Source organism: Perca flavescens, chromosome 20 (genome assembly GCF_004354835.1).
Source record: "Perca flavescens isolate YP-PL-M2 chromosome 20, PFLA_1.0, whole genome shotgun sequence".
Taxonomy (NCBI): Eukaryota; Metazoa; Chordata; class Actinopteri; order Perciformes; family Percidae; genus Perca; species Perca flavescens.
In genome coordinates this window covers 5,053,722-5,073,185 of record NC_041350.1, presented here as the reverse complement: position 1 = coordinate 5,073,185, position 19,464 = coordinate 5,053,722, and the positions used below count along the sequence as shown (strand labels likewise).

The window sequence follows — 19,464 nt, the reverse complement described above, 5'->3', positions numbered from 1 at the left end:
CGATATGTTTTTTTTTTTAACTGATCGGGAAACAGCAGTCACCCCGATCGACTTAAGCTTGATTTGTACTTCTGCGTAAAATCTATGCCGTTGCTACGCCGTAGCCTGACATGCACCTCTCGACAAAATGTAACTACACGTCATTCTCCATAAACAACATGAAATCAAAGAGAGGGTTAACTTTTCCTGCTACAGATTCCCCACCGTGGTCAGAAAACACAGGGGAGACACTTTGTTTCTCTCACTATGACTCTAAAGTCGCTACTCGCTCCTTAGCGAATCGCCGCCACTCTCTCACTCGCTCTACCACACACTCCGCCCCGCCCCCACACACACACACACACGCACGCACATGCCGGCTTTACGCACACACCAACGCACAAGTATTTCATCAGGCCACTTGCGTAGGCTACGGGGGAAAGCTCTGCGTGGAACCTCCGCAAAACCATAAATCAAGCTTTACTCCGATCATTAAGTCAGCTGAGCACAATTTGCGGCAGGGCATAAACTCGCAAGTAACTTGGCATTACTCATTAACGTGGCTAAAAGGTCAGCAATGTGGAAATATTTTAAACTAGAAAGTCAAAACAGTCCAACATCCACTTGCAATATCTGCAATGCCATCGTTAAAAACCAGCATGCAGCTTTATTATCTAGGCAAATAAAAGTCAGATCGGGCTAAAAAAGCTGATCGGACCTCCCTAGTGAAGGGGATAATGATCAGTCAAGATGATACAGAATATATATCATATTGGCAGACATTGTGGAATAACATGTTTACCTTAAAGCTACTTTAAGGTAAAAAGGGAAATAAAAGATAAAAAATAGGTGTTAAGTGGATAATGAACCATGCCATTTCTCTCTCTGCTGCTTGGTAGCGCAGTGTGCAGTGGAGCTTCTACTGGTTCCCCTCTAGCTGAATATAGGCTTACATGCACACCAACATACACACAGCAATATAGAGTAAGCACATACATACAGCAACACCATCCCCCTCTCTCACATACACACATATAAACACACATGCTGACTGTAGGGAACAAGAAATAAACAGGGGAGATGTGGTGGGTGAAGGTGGGAGAGGAGGAGGAGGAGCAAAAAAGATCCAGGCAAGAAAACAGGACATGTATGATTAATACTGCAGCTGGAATGTGGCAAAATACCTGAAGAAAGTGGATTGGTTGCCTGTGGGGTAAAATTCAGTTTCATCCATTTCCAATATTGTTATTCTGTTATGGTGCCTTTTAGAAACACTACTAATTACAGTATGATCAACCTCTGATTCCCAAAATACTAAATAATGAATAATAGAAACCCCTGTATAAAGGTGGTTCTAATATTTTGTCCACCCTCAATTAGACATTTTATGTTGTTGTGTTTCTAATATTTTGTGAACAAAGCACTGTTCCGTCTGTAGGTTACCGTAGGTTCTGAAATAGCAGCCTTAGTTAGAGGCTAATATTAGAGACGGACCTTTTTTGCTCCATGTTTATCTGTTGTCTTGATAAGTAAAACCATTCTTTCATATCACCCTTCTCTCCTCTACAGGTGACAGCTAAGGGTTTTGCTCCGCTGCTCCAGTTTGCCTACACAGCCAAGCTGATTTTAAGCTCGGAAAACATCCACGAGGTCATCCTGTGCGCCGACTTCCTGGGCGTTCACAATTTGGAGGACTCTTGCTTTCGGTTCCTTCAAGCGCAGCTACAGAACGACAGCCAGCATGCGAGTAACGGCAAGGTGGAATATGACGAAGACATCACTGCAGAGGATGCGATATCCTCAGATGATTCTGCAGAGATGAGGCAGCAGACCAATCACGTAGCCAGCGCTGCGTCTCTTCCCGCTGACCTTTCTCAATGTCCTAAATACAGGAAGTATCATTACCAGGTCCCTCATAACAAGCACAATGGAGAAACCCATCATGGCAGTGGGGATGCCATTTTGGCCAACCATACCTCAGTCAGCCCTGCGCACTCACAGCTCAGAGACGGCAGCGCCGCTCCACAAACTCTTCTCACGCCCTCCAGGATCAAAGAGGAACCATTTGTGTACGAGGAAGAAGGCGATGAAAGGAGCGGTTGCAACCCAGAGTTGTGTACCGAGGAGGTACTGGAGATGGAGCTAGAGGTAGAAGGTGTCCCAGTTGCCGCTGAGCACTCTCCGAGCCGGGGATCGCCGTCTTCGTGCCTGCGCTCTTACCTCCAGAGGGGCGGCTTAAATCTCAGCAGCGTGCCCAGCACCACCATCCAGCAGCTACTCACCAACAGACTGTCCCTCAACCACTACAAGGAACTGGTCAAAGACAGGCAGAGGGATAAGAGGGAATCTCTGGGTCGAGGGGACTTCAAGACAGATGTCATACCGACAGCGCTGGCTGGCATTGGCAAGAACATGGAAAGGCCGGTGTCCAAAGCGTCCTCCTCTAAACATGAGGGCGATCTAGACCGAGCCAGTGTCATTTTCTCTTCAGCGGCTGGTGAGCAACAAATGTTGGCACATTCTTACATGGATGATAAGTTCAGAGAAGAGGTCTCGACCCTGATGCAGGTAGGAGCGTCTTCTGGTAGGTCGTGCCTCGCCACCAGCTGCCCCGTTCCCATCAAGCCATCGGCCCACTCCTCTCCCCCTTCCGAGCCCCGCACCCAGACTTCCAGCTCTCGTTCCTCTTTCTCTTACCCAGAGGACGCAGGCAGCGGTAGCTCACCTTTCAACCTTCCGCAGTATGACTTCTCCTCATCCCCGCACTCAGGCTCCACCTCTGGACTTCCTCACTGCCTGGCCGGGGTAGTGGACCAGAGGAACCCGCACAGCGGAGATGTAGTCTTCTCTCAGGGTTGCGCCAGTATCAAAAGTGAACAGGGATTTGGTGCCAGCGGTGGAAACTCCAGCGACGAATCAGGCTCTTTCTCAGAGGGAGACAGTGAAAGTGGCGTCTCCAGAGTTTCTGGCCCTGAGGTTAGTATTGTCCTTCATTTTTATTTTTTAATGATCAACTTTTTGTTGAGTTCATCACGAGAATCGTAAATGAGGTACCATAGACAAGGAAGGACAAATAGTGTTCTGGCTATAACTGGTACAGTTTGGACTAGATCTTCATTATATTTTGACGTGTTTGTAAGGTGTGACATACAATTTATGCAAAAATGTACAATGTATAAACTGATGTGCTGGGTTTTTTGATGACATAAATATGTTGGTCCAAATATTGTCCCAATTAAGTTCAAGGCCCTGCCCCTGGTAAAGGACAAATGAAGCTTTGTAAATATTTTTATTTTTTTATTTTCTGAGCCCACTAGATGGCACTCTTGGTTTGAAGAAAAAGATCTCAAGGAATGGCAATTCTGTTGGGGTGTACATCTATCCCTTATAAGACAATCCGATATGTATCTAGATACATGGGCTACGATACGGTAGCCTGGCTCAGCCCTCCTACGTACTTACGCTCAATTTTCATTTCCCTTCAGTACTACGTCTGGTTTTGCGATTTATTCTTGGGTTTTCTCCAGCCAAAGTTTTGGCGGTCCAATCAGCGAGCAGAGGGAGTGGCTGAGAACGATGACGTTGAGGCCATGCACTAGTTTGAGTTGTAGTTCCGTACTAATGGCGGCGGAGAAAGATGCGCGGGAAGCCATTCGGTCCGTTGTGGCAACGCTGCTGAAAATCCAGAAGTTAAAGCCCGAGCAAGAACAATCTTTGCTGAGTTGTGTTGGTGGCCGTGATGTTGTGGCCCTCCTCCCCACGGGGTTCGGGAACAGTTTGATTTTCCAGCTTGCTCCGTTAGTGGTGAAGGAGTCAGCTAAGGCTAACGCTAGCGATGCTAAGCCAACGTCACGACCAAACGTTGGCAATTGTTTACGGCAGATCCAGAGTGGCTCTGGGCAGATCCAGTAGTTTTAAACTTCAACCGAGTACTCGCCATTCAAGGAAGTTAACACTTGTCAATGGAGAGTGGCCAGACTCTCTGTACAAATGAAATGTACCAGAGTCTGGTAGGACTAGGCTAACGATACGGTACATACATTTTAATATGGAACGATTCATCGCTATTTGATTCAATTTGATTTTGTGCAATTCACTGAGATACGATTCAATTTGATAGATACAGTTAATATTTGTTTAATGTAAACACATTCACTTTCCTTTTATAAATGTTGAGTTTCCTTCGCGCACATACAGTATATAAACATAAACCCGTCTTTTTCAACAGCATTGCACACACAGCAGCAGCTTCGTTGAATCGACAGCAAAGCTTCAGTCGACCGACTGGTAACGTTAGAATCGGGCCATTGGGCGATTCTTGGTCCATTTAGATCGATCCAGGGGTCCATGTATCAGTGTAGTCGTATCTGTGATAATACAGTACCAATAAAGAAAATAGTTCACCATACTTCATGAAGCTTCATTTTGCCATCACTACTTGTCTTTCAAGATCACGATTCTAGGACTCGGTCACCCCCAGGGTTTTGGCAGTTTTGGAGATTAAGTCATTATAAATGGTGGACACCAATCCTGCAGAGGATGTTCGAGTGTTAAAGTGCTCAGTTGGTGAGAGGGTAAAACCTATAAATGTCAAGGTTTTCAATTACAATCAATACAACCAGTATAGTATGTAATAAGCATCGACCGCCTCTAAGCAATAACTGGCCTCTTGCCTCTTTTGGACCTAATCTTTAAAGTGATGGTTCGGAGTAATTTACCCTAGGATCCTTTGCACCATGACCTCGAGCCAAACACCCCCCCAGAAGCTTTTTTCACCTGGGTCTAACATTGGGCGAGTTAGCGTAGAGTAGCGTTAGCCGCTGAATAGCTTAGCGCAGGGGCTAATGGACCCACATTTGTATCTTGTAAATGACCCCACTAATAATGCCCGAAATGATACCAAAGGTCTACACTAGTACATCTACACCCATCGCATGTATCAGTGATTTTCTTTTTTTTTCTTTTTTTTTTTTTCAAGTGTATTCTCGGTTTGATTTACAGCTGGGACTATTCCTAGACGGTCTAATTCTCAGGAGAAATTACACAAACACTTCTAACACTTACTCCTTGCAGTTAAACGAGCAGTATGGTTGCCATGGTGATGCACATGCAATATCTGATGACGTGAGATGGGTTTCATACCGGAACGCTCTCTCTCTTTCTCACAATCACACACACACACACATATACACATACACATTCTCTCACACACACACACACACACACACACACACACACACACACACACACACACACATATAGACATACACATTCTCACACACACACACACACATATTATTTATTAGATTTGAGTGGTTGTTTCCACTAGTCTGTAGATGAGTCAGTGATGTAATCTGAATAGACATACTGAAACAGTAACTTGAAGATATTACTATTAGATAGAGGTCACAGCTACAGACCCACTGTATTTATTTCACTTGCTGCTCCCCTAACAACTATAAATGTGTGTAAAGGACTTTTAATTTGAAGCGGAAACAGGAAGTGTTGAGTTTGTATCAACAGCATAATGCAGCAAAAAGGGCAAACGGGAGCAGATCAGGAAAGAAGGAAGCTTCACACTAAAATATGAGCAAATATACTTATCAAACAGAGTGAACAAGAAATAAAGGCATGTCTCTAATATAAACATGCTTCAAACAAACCTCTCCCTCTGCTGCATATAGATTTATTTTAAATGGCTTGTTATTCAACTGTTAGTGGTCCAAGACAGTTAATTCACTAGAAGGACGCATTGATTTTATTGCAATTTGGTTCCACATAATCATGTTTCCATGCATTTTTAAGAGATCGATAGAGAGTTTGTGCAACAAATAGGCGATGGAAACAGGTGTGTGTGTGTGTGTGTGTGTGTGTGTGTGTGTGTGTGTGTGTTCATGTGCGCGCGTGCGTGTGCGTATGCATACCTACATCGTATATCACTCCTGTATATGTATGTGTGTTGGGGGCCTGTCCCACTTCTTTGCCCTGACCCAGTTGTCTCAGCGATAGAGAGGACACACACACACACACACACACACACACACCCTCGGGTGCCCTGTAGGCAGGTGGAAGGTGTCCTGGCCACATTCCCTCCACCATCTGCTGCTCCTGACCCCAGATCTCTCCAATCAGGCCACCAAGACCCTCTCCACCCCACTTTGCATTCTGTCATTTTGCTTTTCTTCCTGCTTATTTAAGTATAAAAAAAAGTCATTCTTCAATATTTTCTTAATCAAGTATTCTACTGATTATTTAACAATTACCTCAGTAATCAGATACAAAAAATACTATTTATTTGCATTGCCAGACCTTCCTTCACAGCGCAGCTGAGGAGGGTCTGGCTAGTCCACACAGCATTCTGGGATGCTCGGCGACTACATCATATCTCTTTCCAGAGAAACAGAGCGAAAGCAGAAAATGCAGAAAATCCATGTTATGTTCTTCTTTACAAATGAAATAAATGTCTTCTTTTTAGAAAACAATTAGTTGTTATAAATGTCTCATGATATATTGCCTATAGAAGTGTATTGGTCAACTTTTTTTTGTCAAAGAAAGAAAAGAAAATCACATTACTCAATACTTCTAGAATCACAATAAATGAAAATCTCAATACAAATCAAATCGACACCCATGTATCGTGAAAGAACAGAATCGGGACAAAAGCATGTCGTCCCAGCCCTAATTATTATTAATAGTAATTGTAATCTAAGGACATTGGAAATTCAATATATTTTTTTTTAAACACCAGCAAGCGATGGCACGAGCGTGTCAAAGGATAAACACGTTAGAAATGGAAAGCAGAACGAGAGAGAGAGAGAGAGAGAGAGAGAGAGAGAGAGAGAGAGAGAGAGAGAGAGAGAGAGAGAGAGAGAGAGGGGGGATTTATGAGCATCCAAGACTCACTCTGTCATTCCAACCTTATTATGTGACTGCCGAGACTCATGGAGCTATATATAGATGTCTGTATAGTAAAGGACAGGCGGCACCTACACACACAGAGAGACACACATGCAAAGACACACACACATAGAGACACACATACAGAGACACACACACACACACACACACACACACACACACAAACACACACAAAAACACACACCTACAGAGACACACACCCAGTGTTGTCAGGGCATATGATGTATGCTGGCAGCATGGGCTGCTGCAACTGCATTGTGTCATGGAGCGAACGCAGGGAAGAAGTGCTCAACAGAGTATTCACCCGTCAACACTTTAATGGGTGAAATGAGTAGAGTTGGGCATCGTTTTGATATTAACAATTCTGATTCCAATTCTTCTTTTCGATTCTGATTCTTATCGATTCTTTTAGGGGTGGAGTTAGAACGGGTCACATGCTTATTTCACGCCTTTTATAACACAAAATAAAGCCAGACAACACAACAAGCGCCTGGAAGTTTGGAACTGAAGATCGGATTTGAAACCAAAATTTTATAAACGATTCCATTGAAATCGTAATTTTTGAAACTAATTCCACTGGAACCGGTTGTCGATGCCCAATCCAAAAAATTTAAGCTCCACATGGCCACAGCTGCAGCAACAAACCAGTGAATGAATATTTAGACCTAAAAAGGCAGATGAATAGAGGGATAAATAAAAGCACTGATGAGACAGAACTGCAAAGAAAGAGAGAATAAATTAAAACAAGCTTAAAACTAAAGAGTTAACCAGAGCGAATGAAAGAATAACAAAATGGTATAAGTAGGGATGTAAGGATACACTCCACCCACCATTCCATACCATTCACTAGTTTAAGTTTTAAGCTAACAGAATGAGCTGCAGACAAATGACTGAAAAATATTTCTTTTATTTATATAAACTGTGCAAAACAACAGACTTGTCCTCTTTTTAAAAGTGCAATTGAATTTGTATTTTATCTTAAATAACAAAAAATACATTCAAAAATGCACACACACAATCAAAACAACTAAGTAAATAGAATCAATTATAATATAATAATAATAACTTAATAAACTAAGAAGACGTAGTGATGTAGTGACGTCTGAAGTCAAAACAAGTGAAATCTAAAGTAGATTACATACCTAGGCCATTTAAAAATTGCATCGTAATTATAATTTTTTTTACTCTCAACCAGTTGTAATCTGTATAACACATTTATATCGATGTTTAACCGATTCACGATGCATCGTTCCATCCCTAGGTTTGACTCAATCTGATATAGATTCATTTCAGTAAAGAAAGAAATGATGAGGACATAAGAAGGCGGTCATACAGATTTAAAGGGGCGCTATGCAGTTACATCGCAAGACCTGATATCACGCCATACTTCCCGACGCTGAGGCCGCCGGCCCGAAATTTGCAAGGGTGTGTTTTTCCGCTCACAGGCGCTAGGGGGGAGCGAGACAACCACCATTCAACTCGGGAAAAAAGTCATATATCCATTCCAATGACTCCGAAGCTGTTCAGTTAAGGTAAATTAAGCTAAAAAAAACTGCATAGTTCCCCTTTAAAACTGTTGGACCAAAATGAGCTACTGAGTGTGAAATCTGGGCCCGTATTTATCAAACCTCAGAATTACTCACAAGAACACTGCTAAGAATTGAAAGAGTAAAAAAAATTCTTTGCTCAAAACTGCGCTTAAAAGTTAGTTACCAAGTACCTCAGTCGTAATTTAATTTAAGTGAAGTGTAGGACTACATCTTAAATGTCAGTCTTAGAGATGATTCACGGCACTTTGTTGTGCCACAAACAGGATTTTGGATGGCGACATAGACATGGACCAATCACCAAATAGATTTCCTTATTCAAGAATATTCTCAGACAAATTCACATTGAATGGTGAAATTACTAAGAGGAGTTCACATTCAATACCTGTTTAAAAATAAAGAATTTTCAAGAGAACACGTTATGATAGTGTGAAAAGGCTTCCTTCCTCCCTTTTCACTAGGACCTGTTCCCAAAATTAAGACAATTAGTTGTAGGTTGTTGTTTTAGTGTATTTGTTACTTTATTATTTGACATAGGTCTGTTCAGTAGGTTTATGGGTCCATAGTGTTTTGCTGTGGTTCTGCCTGTGATGTGGGGGGTGGGGATCAGCTGCTCACCAGCTTAATCAGGGAGTGTACATACAGGTTTTCCTCATTAGGTCCTTTCTGTAGGGAGGGGCTAAAGTGTAGAACAATAGGTACGATAGTTCTGCAGTAAATGACATTTTTATAATATTTGGGGTGCCTGTTGTTGTGGGTGCACATATGTATAAATAGTAATGTCAGCAGTAACTGATCTATCTAATTGTAATGATGTTTTGAGAAACTAAGTGTTAATGTTGCTTGCTCAGGTTAGCTCACCCTATGATCACCTGTGCAGGTGGTAGGGTCCAATTAGGGGAGGCTGAGTTAAAAATGGCTTCAGGAAAATAAAGAGGAGATTTGGCAGCTTGCTGTGAGGTTGCCGGTTTGTTTGTTTGCTGCTATTGGGCCTCAGTTTAATATTTTTTTTTTGAATTTTAGTTTGAGTATATTTTGGTGTTGTTTTGTTAATGAATACACAAATTGTGCACTTTAAAAGCCTCCTCTCCAGTCTTCAATAATGACAGATATAAACGCATTGTAAATGAAAGAAACCACGTTTTCCACCATGTCTTAATTACACATTTTAAACCGGTGTGCTGTTAACTGACCTGCCTATATACTATAGCCTAGATTTTAGGATATTTTATGAGAGTAAGAGTGACTCTGAGCTTTAGGAAATGTGATAACTTGCTTTGACACTTAAGTTTGAAAGTAGGAGTAGATTTCATGAATTCTCAGCACATTGAGAAGCTTGATAAATACGGGCCCTGTTCTCTTTGTGTCAGAGCGGCTGGGATCAACATAAGCATCGTACTGCCATCTAGTGGATTTTACTCCTCATTGACCTCCATCTAACTAGATTTGATTGGATTTTCTTATTTATTTATCTCAAACAAATGGTATGTTGTAAAAGATAAAGAAAAATCACAAAGATAAAAACACAAAACTAAACAAATCCGCTTTTACCAAAGAACAAAAAAAAGGATACCCCCCCCCCCTCCCCTGTTATCAGATAACTAAACTTAAAGAATAAAATGAAGCCTATTTTGCTGCAGAATGACTCCTCTCTTTCCTGTGTTATACATTATTATACATTATATATTATTATATATTGTATGCCCCATGGCCCTCTAACCCTAAGTCCCCTCTTGACTTATTTCTAATGCCCTCTTACTGCTATTTAATCTGTTGTTGATTTTATTCCTTCTCTCCTAATTTTCTATTTCAATACATTGGCTTTGTTGTATCATGTCAGTTGTTTTGTATTATTGCTTGTTAGTTCAGTTCAGTTCAAACATTTTATTAATCCCAATGGGCAAATCATGTGCAGTTTCCCAGTCCATGAAGTCAGAAAAATGTTTAAAGATGCCGGAGGAAACTAAAAAGATATGCGACAAGTTACAGTAACTAAAAGCAATACATAAGAAACAATTAATAAATGCAACAATAAGTCCTATACAGCATTTAAGATGAGCAGTATTCATACTAGGCAGCCTTATAGCAGAAGGAATAAAACTTGGAAAAGCAGTTAGTTGTCCTCGGAGGCCCATTACGACGCCGGCCCAAAGGCATTACAGAGAACTCTTTCTTTAATGTTGTTTATCTGTATCGAGGCAGATCTTAACCTAAATCTGTCTCGACGGGAAAACACTTTGGGTCAACTTCTGTTTTAAATGTGCTATGTGAATAAAGATGACTTCATGTCATGGCTTCATCAGTTGTCATCACATGAAGTAAGGATGAAAATGAAAGTGATCCATTTTGATTGAGAAATAACCGTCTACATTCATTTACGGGATTGCTCCGACACCGCTGGAAGATCCGCCGGATGTTCCTCGTTTTCGCCCGGATGTTCGTCACCTTCCTTTGTGTCGGCGTTCTAACCTCCGGTGGATTTCTGAGGACTATGGTTAACTGCTCCTCAGATCTCTGCAGGGTAAATCCAGACAGCTAGCTAGACTATCTGTCCAATCTGAGTTTTCTCTCACACGACTAAAACAACCTTTGAACGTACACATCTTCCACCAAAACAAGTTCCTTCCCGAGGCTATTTTGCAGAGACACCGTGGCTCCGTCTGGCGCTTAGCGCCGCCCTAGACGATTGTGATTGGTTTAAAGAAATGCCGATAAACCAGAGCACGTTTTTCTTCCATCCCGGAATGCTGTGTGGACTAGCCAGACCCTCCTCGGCAGCTCTGCGGATGTAGATCTTGCAGTGCGAGACTAGAGAAATAATAATCCTATTGAATTCATTTATACCCTGTGATCCTTTTAGGTAAAACTGCCCTTCCCCGTGGACCAGATCACCAACCTGCCACGCAATGACTTCCAGATCCTCATCAAGATGCACAAGCTGACCTCGGAGCAGCTGGAGTTCATCCACGACATCCGCCGCCGCAGCAAAAACCGCATCGCCGCCCAGCGCTGTCGCAAGAGGAAGCTGGACTGCATCCAGAACCTGGAAGGAGAGATCCGCAAACTGGTACGATCATATCACACACACACACACACACACACACACACACACACACACACACACACACACACACACACACACACACACACACACACACACACACACACACACACACAGGTCATTCCAATCAAACACAACAGCAACCTACTGTCAACCGATAAAACTAGGGATGCACCGATCCAACTTTTTCAGTCCTAATACGATGCCTGGGCTTTGTGTATCTGTCGATACCCCATACCGATCTGATACCGCTGTTGAATTAATAATACCTTATACCTTTATAGACTAAAGGCACCAGACTGTCCTAACTAAACATTACTTTCCTGACTAAGACAAAATAACATAGATGGAATGTATTGAATTCTTATTTATTTGTACACTCAACTCTTCCAGCATGCGACAAAACTAACAAAACTGGATCGGCCCGTGGATCTGTAGATTTTTCCAATCCACAATCCAGCTATTTTGTCAACATCGGGACCGATATCCGATCTTAATATCGGATCGGTGCACCCCTAGATAAAACACTACTTTGGTTGTTGTATGGTTAAGAAAGTGCTTTTAAGCGATGTAGCACACCCTCCGGTGGCCACATTGGCAAACTGTAGCTCCTATTTTCACATAAATATAAATAAATAAAATAATAATAAATAAATAAATATTCTCCATGAAGTCCACTTTGAGAAACGGTGGAAATAATGTTCTGTTTTGTCGCGGCGATCGCGCGGTAAACAGTAGAAATACTCTGGAATGTGTGCTTGCATGTATTTGAAATGCAACATGTCGGCTTGAGCCAGTGTCAACTTTTTTTTGCCGGACGACCCTGATTCCCCACAGCTTCATGCCGATGTGAACACATAGAGCGTATTTGCCTTTGAACAAACGACTGATGCTGTTGTTGTTGTTATAGTGAAGTAGGGCTGGGTACCAAATTCTAAACTTTTTAGGCACCAACCGAATTGCCTCTAAAGTATCGAGTATCAAAAAATGCCTCGTCATCCAATACCAAATTTGAACCCCTACGGAGGAAATCTCGGCACCGTCAGTGAGCCAATAAGCACGCAGCATGATTCTACCAAGATCTAATTAATAAATGCTGATTGTCCGTTTAATGTTACACGTCGTAGAGACGTAAAAACTACGTTACTCACGTAGTAGACCTACCTAGTGTCAGACTAGTCCACACAGCATTCTGGGATGGGAGAAAAACGTGCTCTGGTTTATTGGAATGAATCATCATGGCCGGCGCTAAGCGCCAGACGGAGCCATGGCGCCTCTGCAAAATCGGGAAGGAACTTGTTTTGGTGGAACGTGTGTACGTTCAAAAGATGTTTTAGTCGTGCAACAGAAAACTCCGATTGGACAGATAGTCTAGCTAGCTGTCTGGATTTACCCTGCAGAGATCTGAGGAGCAGTTAACCACAGTCCTCATTCAAATTCCAACATATAGAAAGCGGAAGGTAACAAAAATCCGGCCGAAATGAGGGATACCCGACAGAACCCCGGAAATGAAACGCCATCGATATAGAATACACATGTAGTAGAAGCTACAAAATAAATAAAGATTTGTGCCGTAATGCGTAATGTTGTAATTTATTTTTGTTTAATTGGATTTTATAAATTTAGTATGAAAAAAAGGAACCGGTATCAAAGCCACGGTATTGGTACTGGTACCGGTATCGAGGATTTTTGAACGATACCCATCCCCATGGTGAGGACAGTCTCGGTATAACTGCCAAAGTGCTCACTGAGCGTCGTGTCTGGCTGCCATTCTGACCTCACCGTGCCGTGTCTTGTGAACTCAGGTGTGCGAGAAGGACAAGCTGCTGAGCGAGCGCAACCAGCTGAAGGTGTGCATGTCGGAGCTGTGGCAGAACCTCTCATTTCTCTCCCAGCAAGTGTGCCGGGAGGTGCAGGGCACCCAGCACCCCGCCGTCTCCGCCAGCATCGACCTCACATCCAGCCCGCCATCGCCTTCTTCTGACGAGGGCTCGTCCCAGCCCCGGTCGCCCACGTCGCAGCAGAGCGACGCCGCGTGTCCGTCTGATCGGGGTCCGAGTCGGGAGGGGCCGCAGGAGGACACGCAACCCCGGGTGGAGGTGTCCCGTCTGGGGCTGGAGAACCCAGAGTGTCCCCTGCTGCTGGGATCCACTGAGGAAGTATGTAGCCCCACTGTAACTGTGGATTTCTGTCAGGAAATGACTGAGAAATGTACAACAGAGGAACAGAAGAGACAGAACTGTACTTAAGAGTCTGGTGGCAAAACCGTTTGGTCCGTGACACACTCATACTTCTCTACACCTTGCTATTTGAAGTATTTTTCCTTTTTCATTTTTTTTGTAATGGATGACACAAGCGTTGTCTTATCAGCAATACTGTTCAACAGGTATTTTTTTTGGACTGGTGATGAAACAAAAGCACTGGCAGCTCTCTCTCTCTCTCTCTCTCTCTCTCTCTCTCTCTCTCTCTCTCTCTCTCTCTCTCTCTCTCTCTCTCGGTCTCATCCTGACTCCTCTTCCTGTCAGTGTCCCTCCCTCTCTCGTGCATCATGGGAGGTTAAACTCAGGAATTTCTCAGAATGTTTTCAGTAATTTCCCTGTTAACATGTACAATGCACTTTACTTTACAGTCCTGTCCAATTCTCGATCGCTACTTCGGCACACGCACTTGATTTGTAGTAAATGTTATTAATAATTGAATTGATAATATCAATAATGTGAATTTCTCACCTCTGTCTAAGAAAGGAAAACAAAAGTATAAATGGTATTATTCAATTCCGCACCATCAACCAGACACATTTGAACCATTTTATTAATGAAAGATGATTGGCGTGGGAGGCGGGAAGTCGCTTGTAGTCATCCAATGGCTGACGGCGGTTCTAAAGCGGTTTGGTCTCGACGCTAATCTTTGGTCTGGGCTGGGCTTTAGGTGTGCATTTATAGCAATACCGGAAGAAGCTTGTCTAAGGTGTGTCCCTGCTCCCCAAATTATCCTTGGGTATAGGGCTGCACAATATGAGGAAAATATCCATTTGCGATTTGATTCACGATATTGGAGGGAATGATTGTTTTTGTATCATTATTCTTATTTTCACTGAAAAATGTGATAGTTATAGTGTGATTTTTTTTATTTTTTTGCGAGGATCTGGACCAAACAAAGATTTTTCTCTTCAGTGTGTAGGATAGGATTTGTAGGCTGGGACGTCTCTGCAGCACCACAATACTTAATTCAGACTGGTTTGGCACATATTTTGCCTTTAACAAATATGTTATGCCGCCCCTGCGATTTTGGATATTGCATTAGTCCATATTGCAATTTCGATAAAATTGCGATTAATTGTGCAGCCCTAGCTAGGTAGGTATATTACAACATAACTAACAGCTTCCCTTTTGTTATATCATGACTTGTTTATGACTTCACGTTTTTGGTGATCTAGTAGTCGTTTAGTGACACAGGACTCTAAAGTAAAATGTAACCAAAGGTGTGTATTTGTAAAATGTAACATTAGATGAAATGGTCAAATGAACTCTCATTATGCAAAGTTCCTTTTGTCAAACTTCACTTGTACTTTTTTCTCGTACTCAGACGGACGTTTCTACACAATTCTCTTCTGCCTTTTTTTTTTTCATACGAGAAGAGACAGAACTACATTTACAAAGTTCAATCACTGCCCAGCACCTCCACGCGGTGACACCTGGCACCCACAGCCCGAGCCAGTCACTGGGTGTCCAAATAGATTAAAGGACCACACCGGTGTCAATTTTACTTTTACTTTTATTTCTGCCGACCATTTTCCAAAGCACGCTGTAGCATTTCTCGCTGGGATTAATTGATTTATGCTCAATCAACATGCAGGAAAAGTTCAATCATTACATCATTTCTGCTTTAGTTTTTTTGTCAAAGTTACATCCGTGGTTGTCAAACTGGGCGATGCTTTATTTCACGGGTTCCTAGTTTCCAAATAATTCCCTCACAAGGAGTCTGGAACGTTCCTGGAAAGGACTATGTCATTTGGTAATAATTATAGGGAAAAATAGGACTGGACATTTCAGGCAGCGTCTTTCCTCAGCGTGTGCATGTTTTTTTTTTTGTAATTGCCCGTGTACACGCTGAGGAAGGGCGTTGCCTGAAATGCCCGATGTGTGGCAATAAACAAATTGGAGTGCTCTCCTAGTAGCTTTTTTCATAATAATTATAGGGAAAATGAATCCAATTAGAACACTTTCTTGTAATTTTACCTCACTGGTAGCGTAACCTGTATTTGCCAAAGTAAACTCAAATATAAAAACGTTTTCCAACAAATTGATTTACATTATGAAGTTTAAACTCCTTTTAGGGAGGTCTATCAAGAAAATTCCTCTGGAAATTAAAAGCCAAACTATGTAACAATTATATAATTTGCTGGTTCTTTCTTAAAACAATCGGTAACACTTGAAGGTATCTACATAAGAGTGACATGACACAGTCGTGACACATGAACCCTAACCCTAACTCTAACCCTAACTTGATGACAAAAACCGAATGACACATACTAATAGAAGCGTTATGTCAAACGTTTATGACTTGTTTATAATGTTTATGACATGTTCATGACAGTGTCATGTCACTATGTAGATACCTTCAAGTAAAGTATAACCAAACAATCTAATAAATGACTTCATTTGGGTGTATTTGCCCAGGGATCTCTAATTCCTCTCCAGGAAACTCAAAAATTATAAATATTTATTTTGTCTTCATTACACTACAGGACCTGGTAAATAAAGTGTTTTAAAAGGTTGCACATACACATTGGGACACTAAAGTAAAATGACAAATACATGTTATAGTAATAGTTTTTATTTTAGAGTGAAATAAAAGCCAATAGCTGCCTAAAAGGTAGAGAAAACACACTCAATAAAACCAGCTGTGGAAAATGGATGGCATTAGTGTAAAGTGCATGCAATCCATGTAAAATGGGCTCAAATTTAAACACACTGGTGTGGTCACTTAAACAAATCATAAGTGCTCTTTCTGTCCCATTTCATTATTTATTATCTCAAAAGTTGTGAAAATTTTGTGTTTGTACTTCTGCTAATTCTGTATTTAGCTGCACTGTTCTTGTATTGTACAGAAGACTAATGTCCCTACTGAAAGTATTTGGTACAGTATGTCGGTGTGAGACACCTACATGCACATTTTCAAATCCACACACATCATATGTGAACTTGTTTAAACTACTAAGCAAAAAAAAAAAAAAAAAAGATCAATTTCTACTTACAAATCAGTATCCCTAATAGTGTACGGTATGAAGTTCAAAGCTCTGAACAACACACGCTGGTTATTGATTTGGGGACATGCCAAATCATCTGCTGTTGAAAAGTCGATGGGGAGTCACGTGGCAGGCGTGAGCGCTGCTGCCCGGCTTCGCTGTCCATGCCATTGGAGAACTGGATGTGTTTGGGCTTCTTCTGTCCACCAGCATCGGGAGGGGAGGGGGGTTGGAAATCACTTTCAACACAGGAAGGTCAAACTAGATTTTGAAACTGCGATTGGCATTATCATTGCACTTGATTTAAAAAAAAAAAAAAAAAAAAATGGTTAAAGGATAACTATTTTTTTTTTTTTTTTTCAACCTGGACCCTAATTTCCTATTTTTTTGTGTCTAAGTGACTGATGGGAACAACAATCTTTGGGATTGGTCCAATATTAAGCGAGATCTCTGCAGTCAGAAACAAGCTACAATGTAAGCTAATAGGACAATTGTGCAGCTTTTATTTACCTTCACAAAAGTACTTGTTTTGCCGCTGACAGGCTCAGATTATTATTCTGACTACATTATGGAAAGGATTTCTAAGGAGGTCAACCTTTCTGTTAAAGAGTAAGATTCTTTTTTTTTTTAAACCTAAAAACATTGCGTTTGCTAAACCCACCAGACTCCATGTAAATAAACAGTAATTTTAGCATCGTAAAATACACTTCATTCACAGTCGACAGAAACAAAATAAAACCATGAAAAGCCATTTTGGGTCGTCTTTCAACTTTTCCAACCATCACAACTCTAGTTTTGGTTGAAATAAACACATAGTTTACAGATTTACATGTGAAAATATGTTGGCCCTATACACGCTAAAAGTATTGTTTTTTGAAATGGAGTCAGTTATACGAGTCTGACTTCAGAGCTGTTTCTGGTTAAACAGAAACGTCTTAAATAGGTTTTAAAGGTCTATCTTTGTAGGGATCCTTTCCATAATGTTATCAGACACTTAAAATATTAATCTGAGTCTGTCAATGGCAACAACAGCACTTTTCGTGGACCAAATTGACAATGCACACGTGCCCCATAGGGTTACATTGCAGCTCGCTCTATGGCTGCCGGTTACAGCGTTCACGCTTAATACTGCACCAATGTCAAAGATTGTTGTTCCCATCAGTCACTTAGACACAAAAACATGGGAAAATAGGGTCCAGGTTGAAAAAAACGGTAGTTACCCTTTAACAGCCCTTCAAATGGAGGGTTTCTGTTTCCCTGTGTGATTTTTGTAAAATGTCAAACAAAATAAGTGGAATATTTGAATTTCTAAAATTAAAACCACGTGGATCAGTGAATAATTGCAGCTCGGCCATACTAGCTTTAACAGACTAGAATGAGCTCAAATTAAAAAAATGAAAACAAATCTTCTGTTTGAGTGAAATGAGTGAACTGATCCCACCGATGATATCTCTGTTAGCCAATGATAATCTCGTTAGAATGAGTACACTGAAGAACACTGCTCAGCTGATTTTCGTAGACTTTAATTCCTCAATGTGAACGTGTTAATTTATTTATTTGGACTCTTGTTGTTAGGGGTCGGGGTCGGGTGCATAGATGTAAAATGTAGGTTGCTACCCTTTACTTAGAGTTAATTTGTTAATGCTTGTGGTGTTTTTTTTTTTAAATTGTTGCCAATTTCATGAAAAATAAGTCTTCATTTACAAGTCACACATGTACTTACTTAAGTTTAATATTTTACCTTAAAGGGGTGTATGTTTACAATTTTGTGTATGTATTACCTTTTTGTTTTGTAAAGGTAGGCTTATAATTAAGACCTGAGAATTAAGTTCAATAGAAAAGCTGATAAAGCTCCTTTTTTTTATTTACATAAGTTAAAAGTGTTGATGAATTTGTAAGAAATAAGCATCTGACAAGTGCAGCTACAATGTCTTGCCTTAGAGGTTACAGAGGCCAAACTATCCAGCAACGGAACAAAGGATTTGATTCAATGGAAACTGCACTGCAGCTTTAAAAAACTGCGTTGCAACAGCCACTTGTGACCCCTTTTTATTTTAGACTTTATGTTTCACTATTCGTTAAGCAGTCCAGTCCGAAGATACGCAGGTTAGGTTAATCAGTGACTCTAAGTGGCCCGTAGGAGTGAATGTGAGTGTGAATGGTTGTCTGTCTCTGTGCGTGTCAGCCCTGTGATGGACGAAATGGCCTGGTGTACCCCGCCTCTCGACCTATGGCAGCTGGGATCGGCGCCGACCCTCTGAGGGTAACGGATGGATGGATGGATGAATGGATGGATGGATGGATATTCACTCCCACCCCACCCCCCTCTAAAGGTATGGAGACCCAAACTGTTCAATATAAATAAATACATAAATAATCATATCAATAAATACAGACAGAATATGTAATATAACCATGAAACCCACATTTTTAAAACATTGCATCAAATAAAAACAGCTGGAAATAAAAGAAAAAAAGACATGTAATAAATTATTACAAAATTAAATTATTAAGTTTTAAAACGTGGATTATTTTACAATTTAGTGGCTACATTATATATTTGTGGATATATATTGATATGATTAGTTACATAACATTGTGTTTATTTATTTAATATTGACCACTGTGGGTCTCCATATGCTCTCGTAGGTATCCCATAATAGAGGAGCAACTGTTTAAAATATAAAAATGTACTTGATGTAATTACTCGA

The 19,464-nt window shown here is 41.1% G+C and overlaps 1 protein-coding gene across 2 annotated transcripts in view; it reads left to right on the top strand.

Annotated features, from left to right (window-relative positions):
* bach2a (BACH transcriptional regulator 2a) overlaps positions 1 to 13,951 on the top strand; it is a 52,245-nt gene extending 38,294 nt beyond the window's left edge. For both annotated transcript variants that reach the window (XM_028566103.1, XM_028566104.1), the window contains exons 3-5: positions 1,549 to 2,955; positions 11,305 to 11,511; positions 13,311 to 13,951. In XM_028566103.1, the coding sequence (XP_028421904.1) occupies positions 1,549 to 2,955; positions 11,305 to 11,511; positions 13,311 to 13,754 (2,058 nt within the window). In that variant the 3' untranslated portion in view covers positions 13,755 to 13,951. The remainder of the gene's footprint in view (positions 1 to 1,548; positions 2,956 to 11,304; positions 11,512 to 13,310) is intronic.
* Positions 13,952 to 19,464: the final 5,513 nt, after the last annotated feature.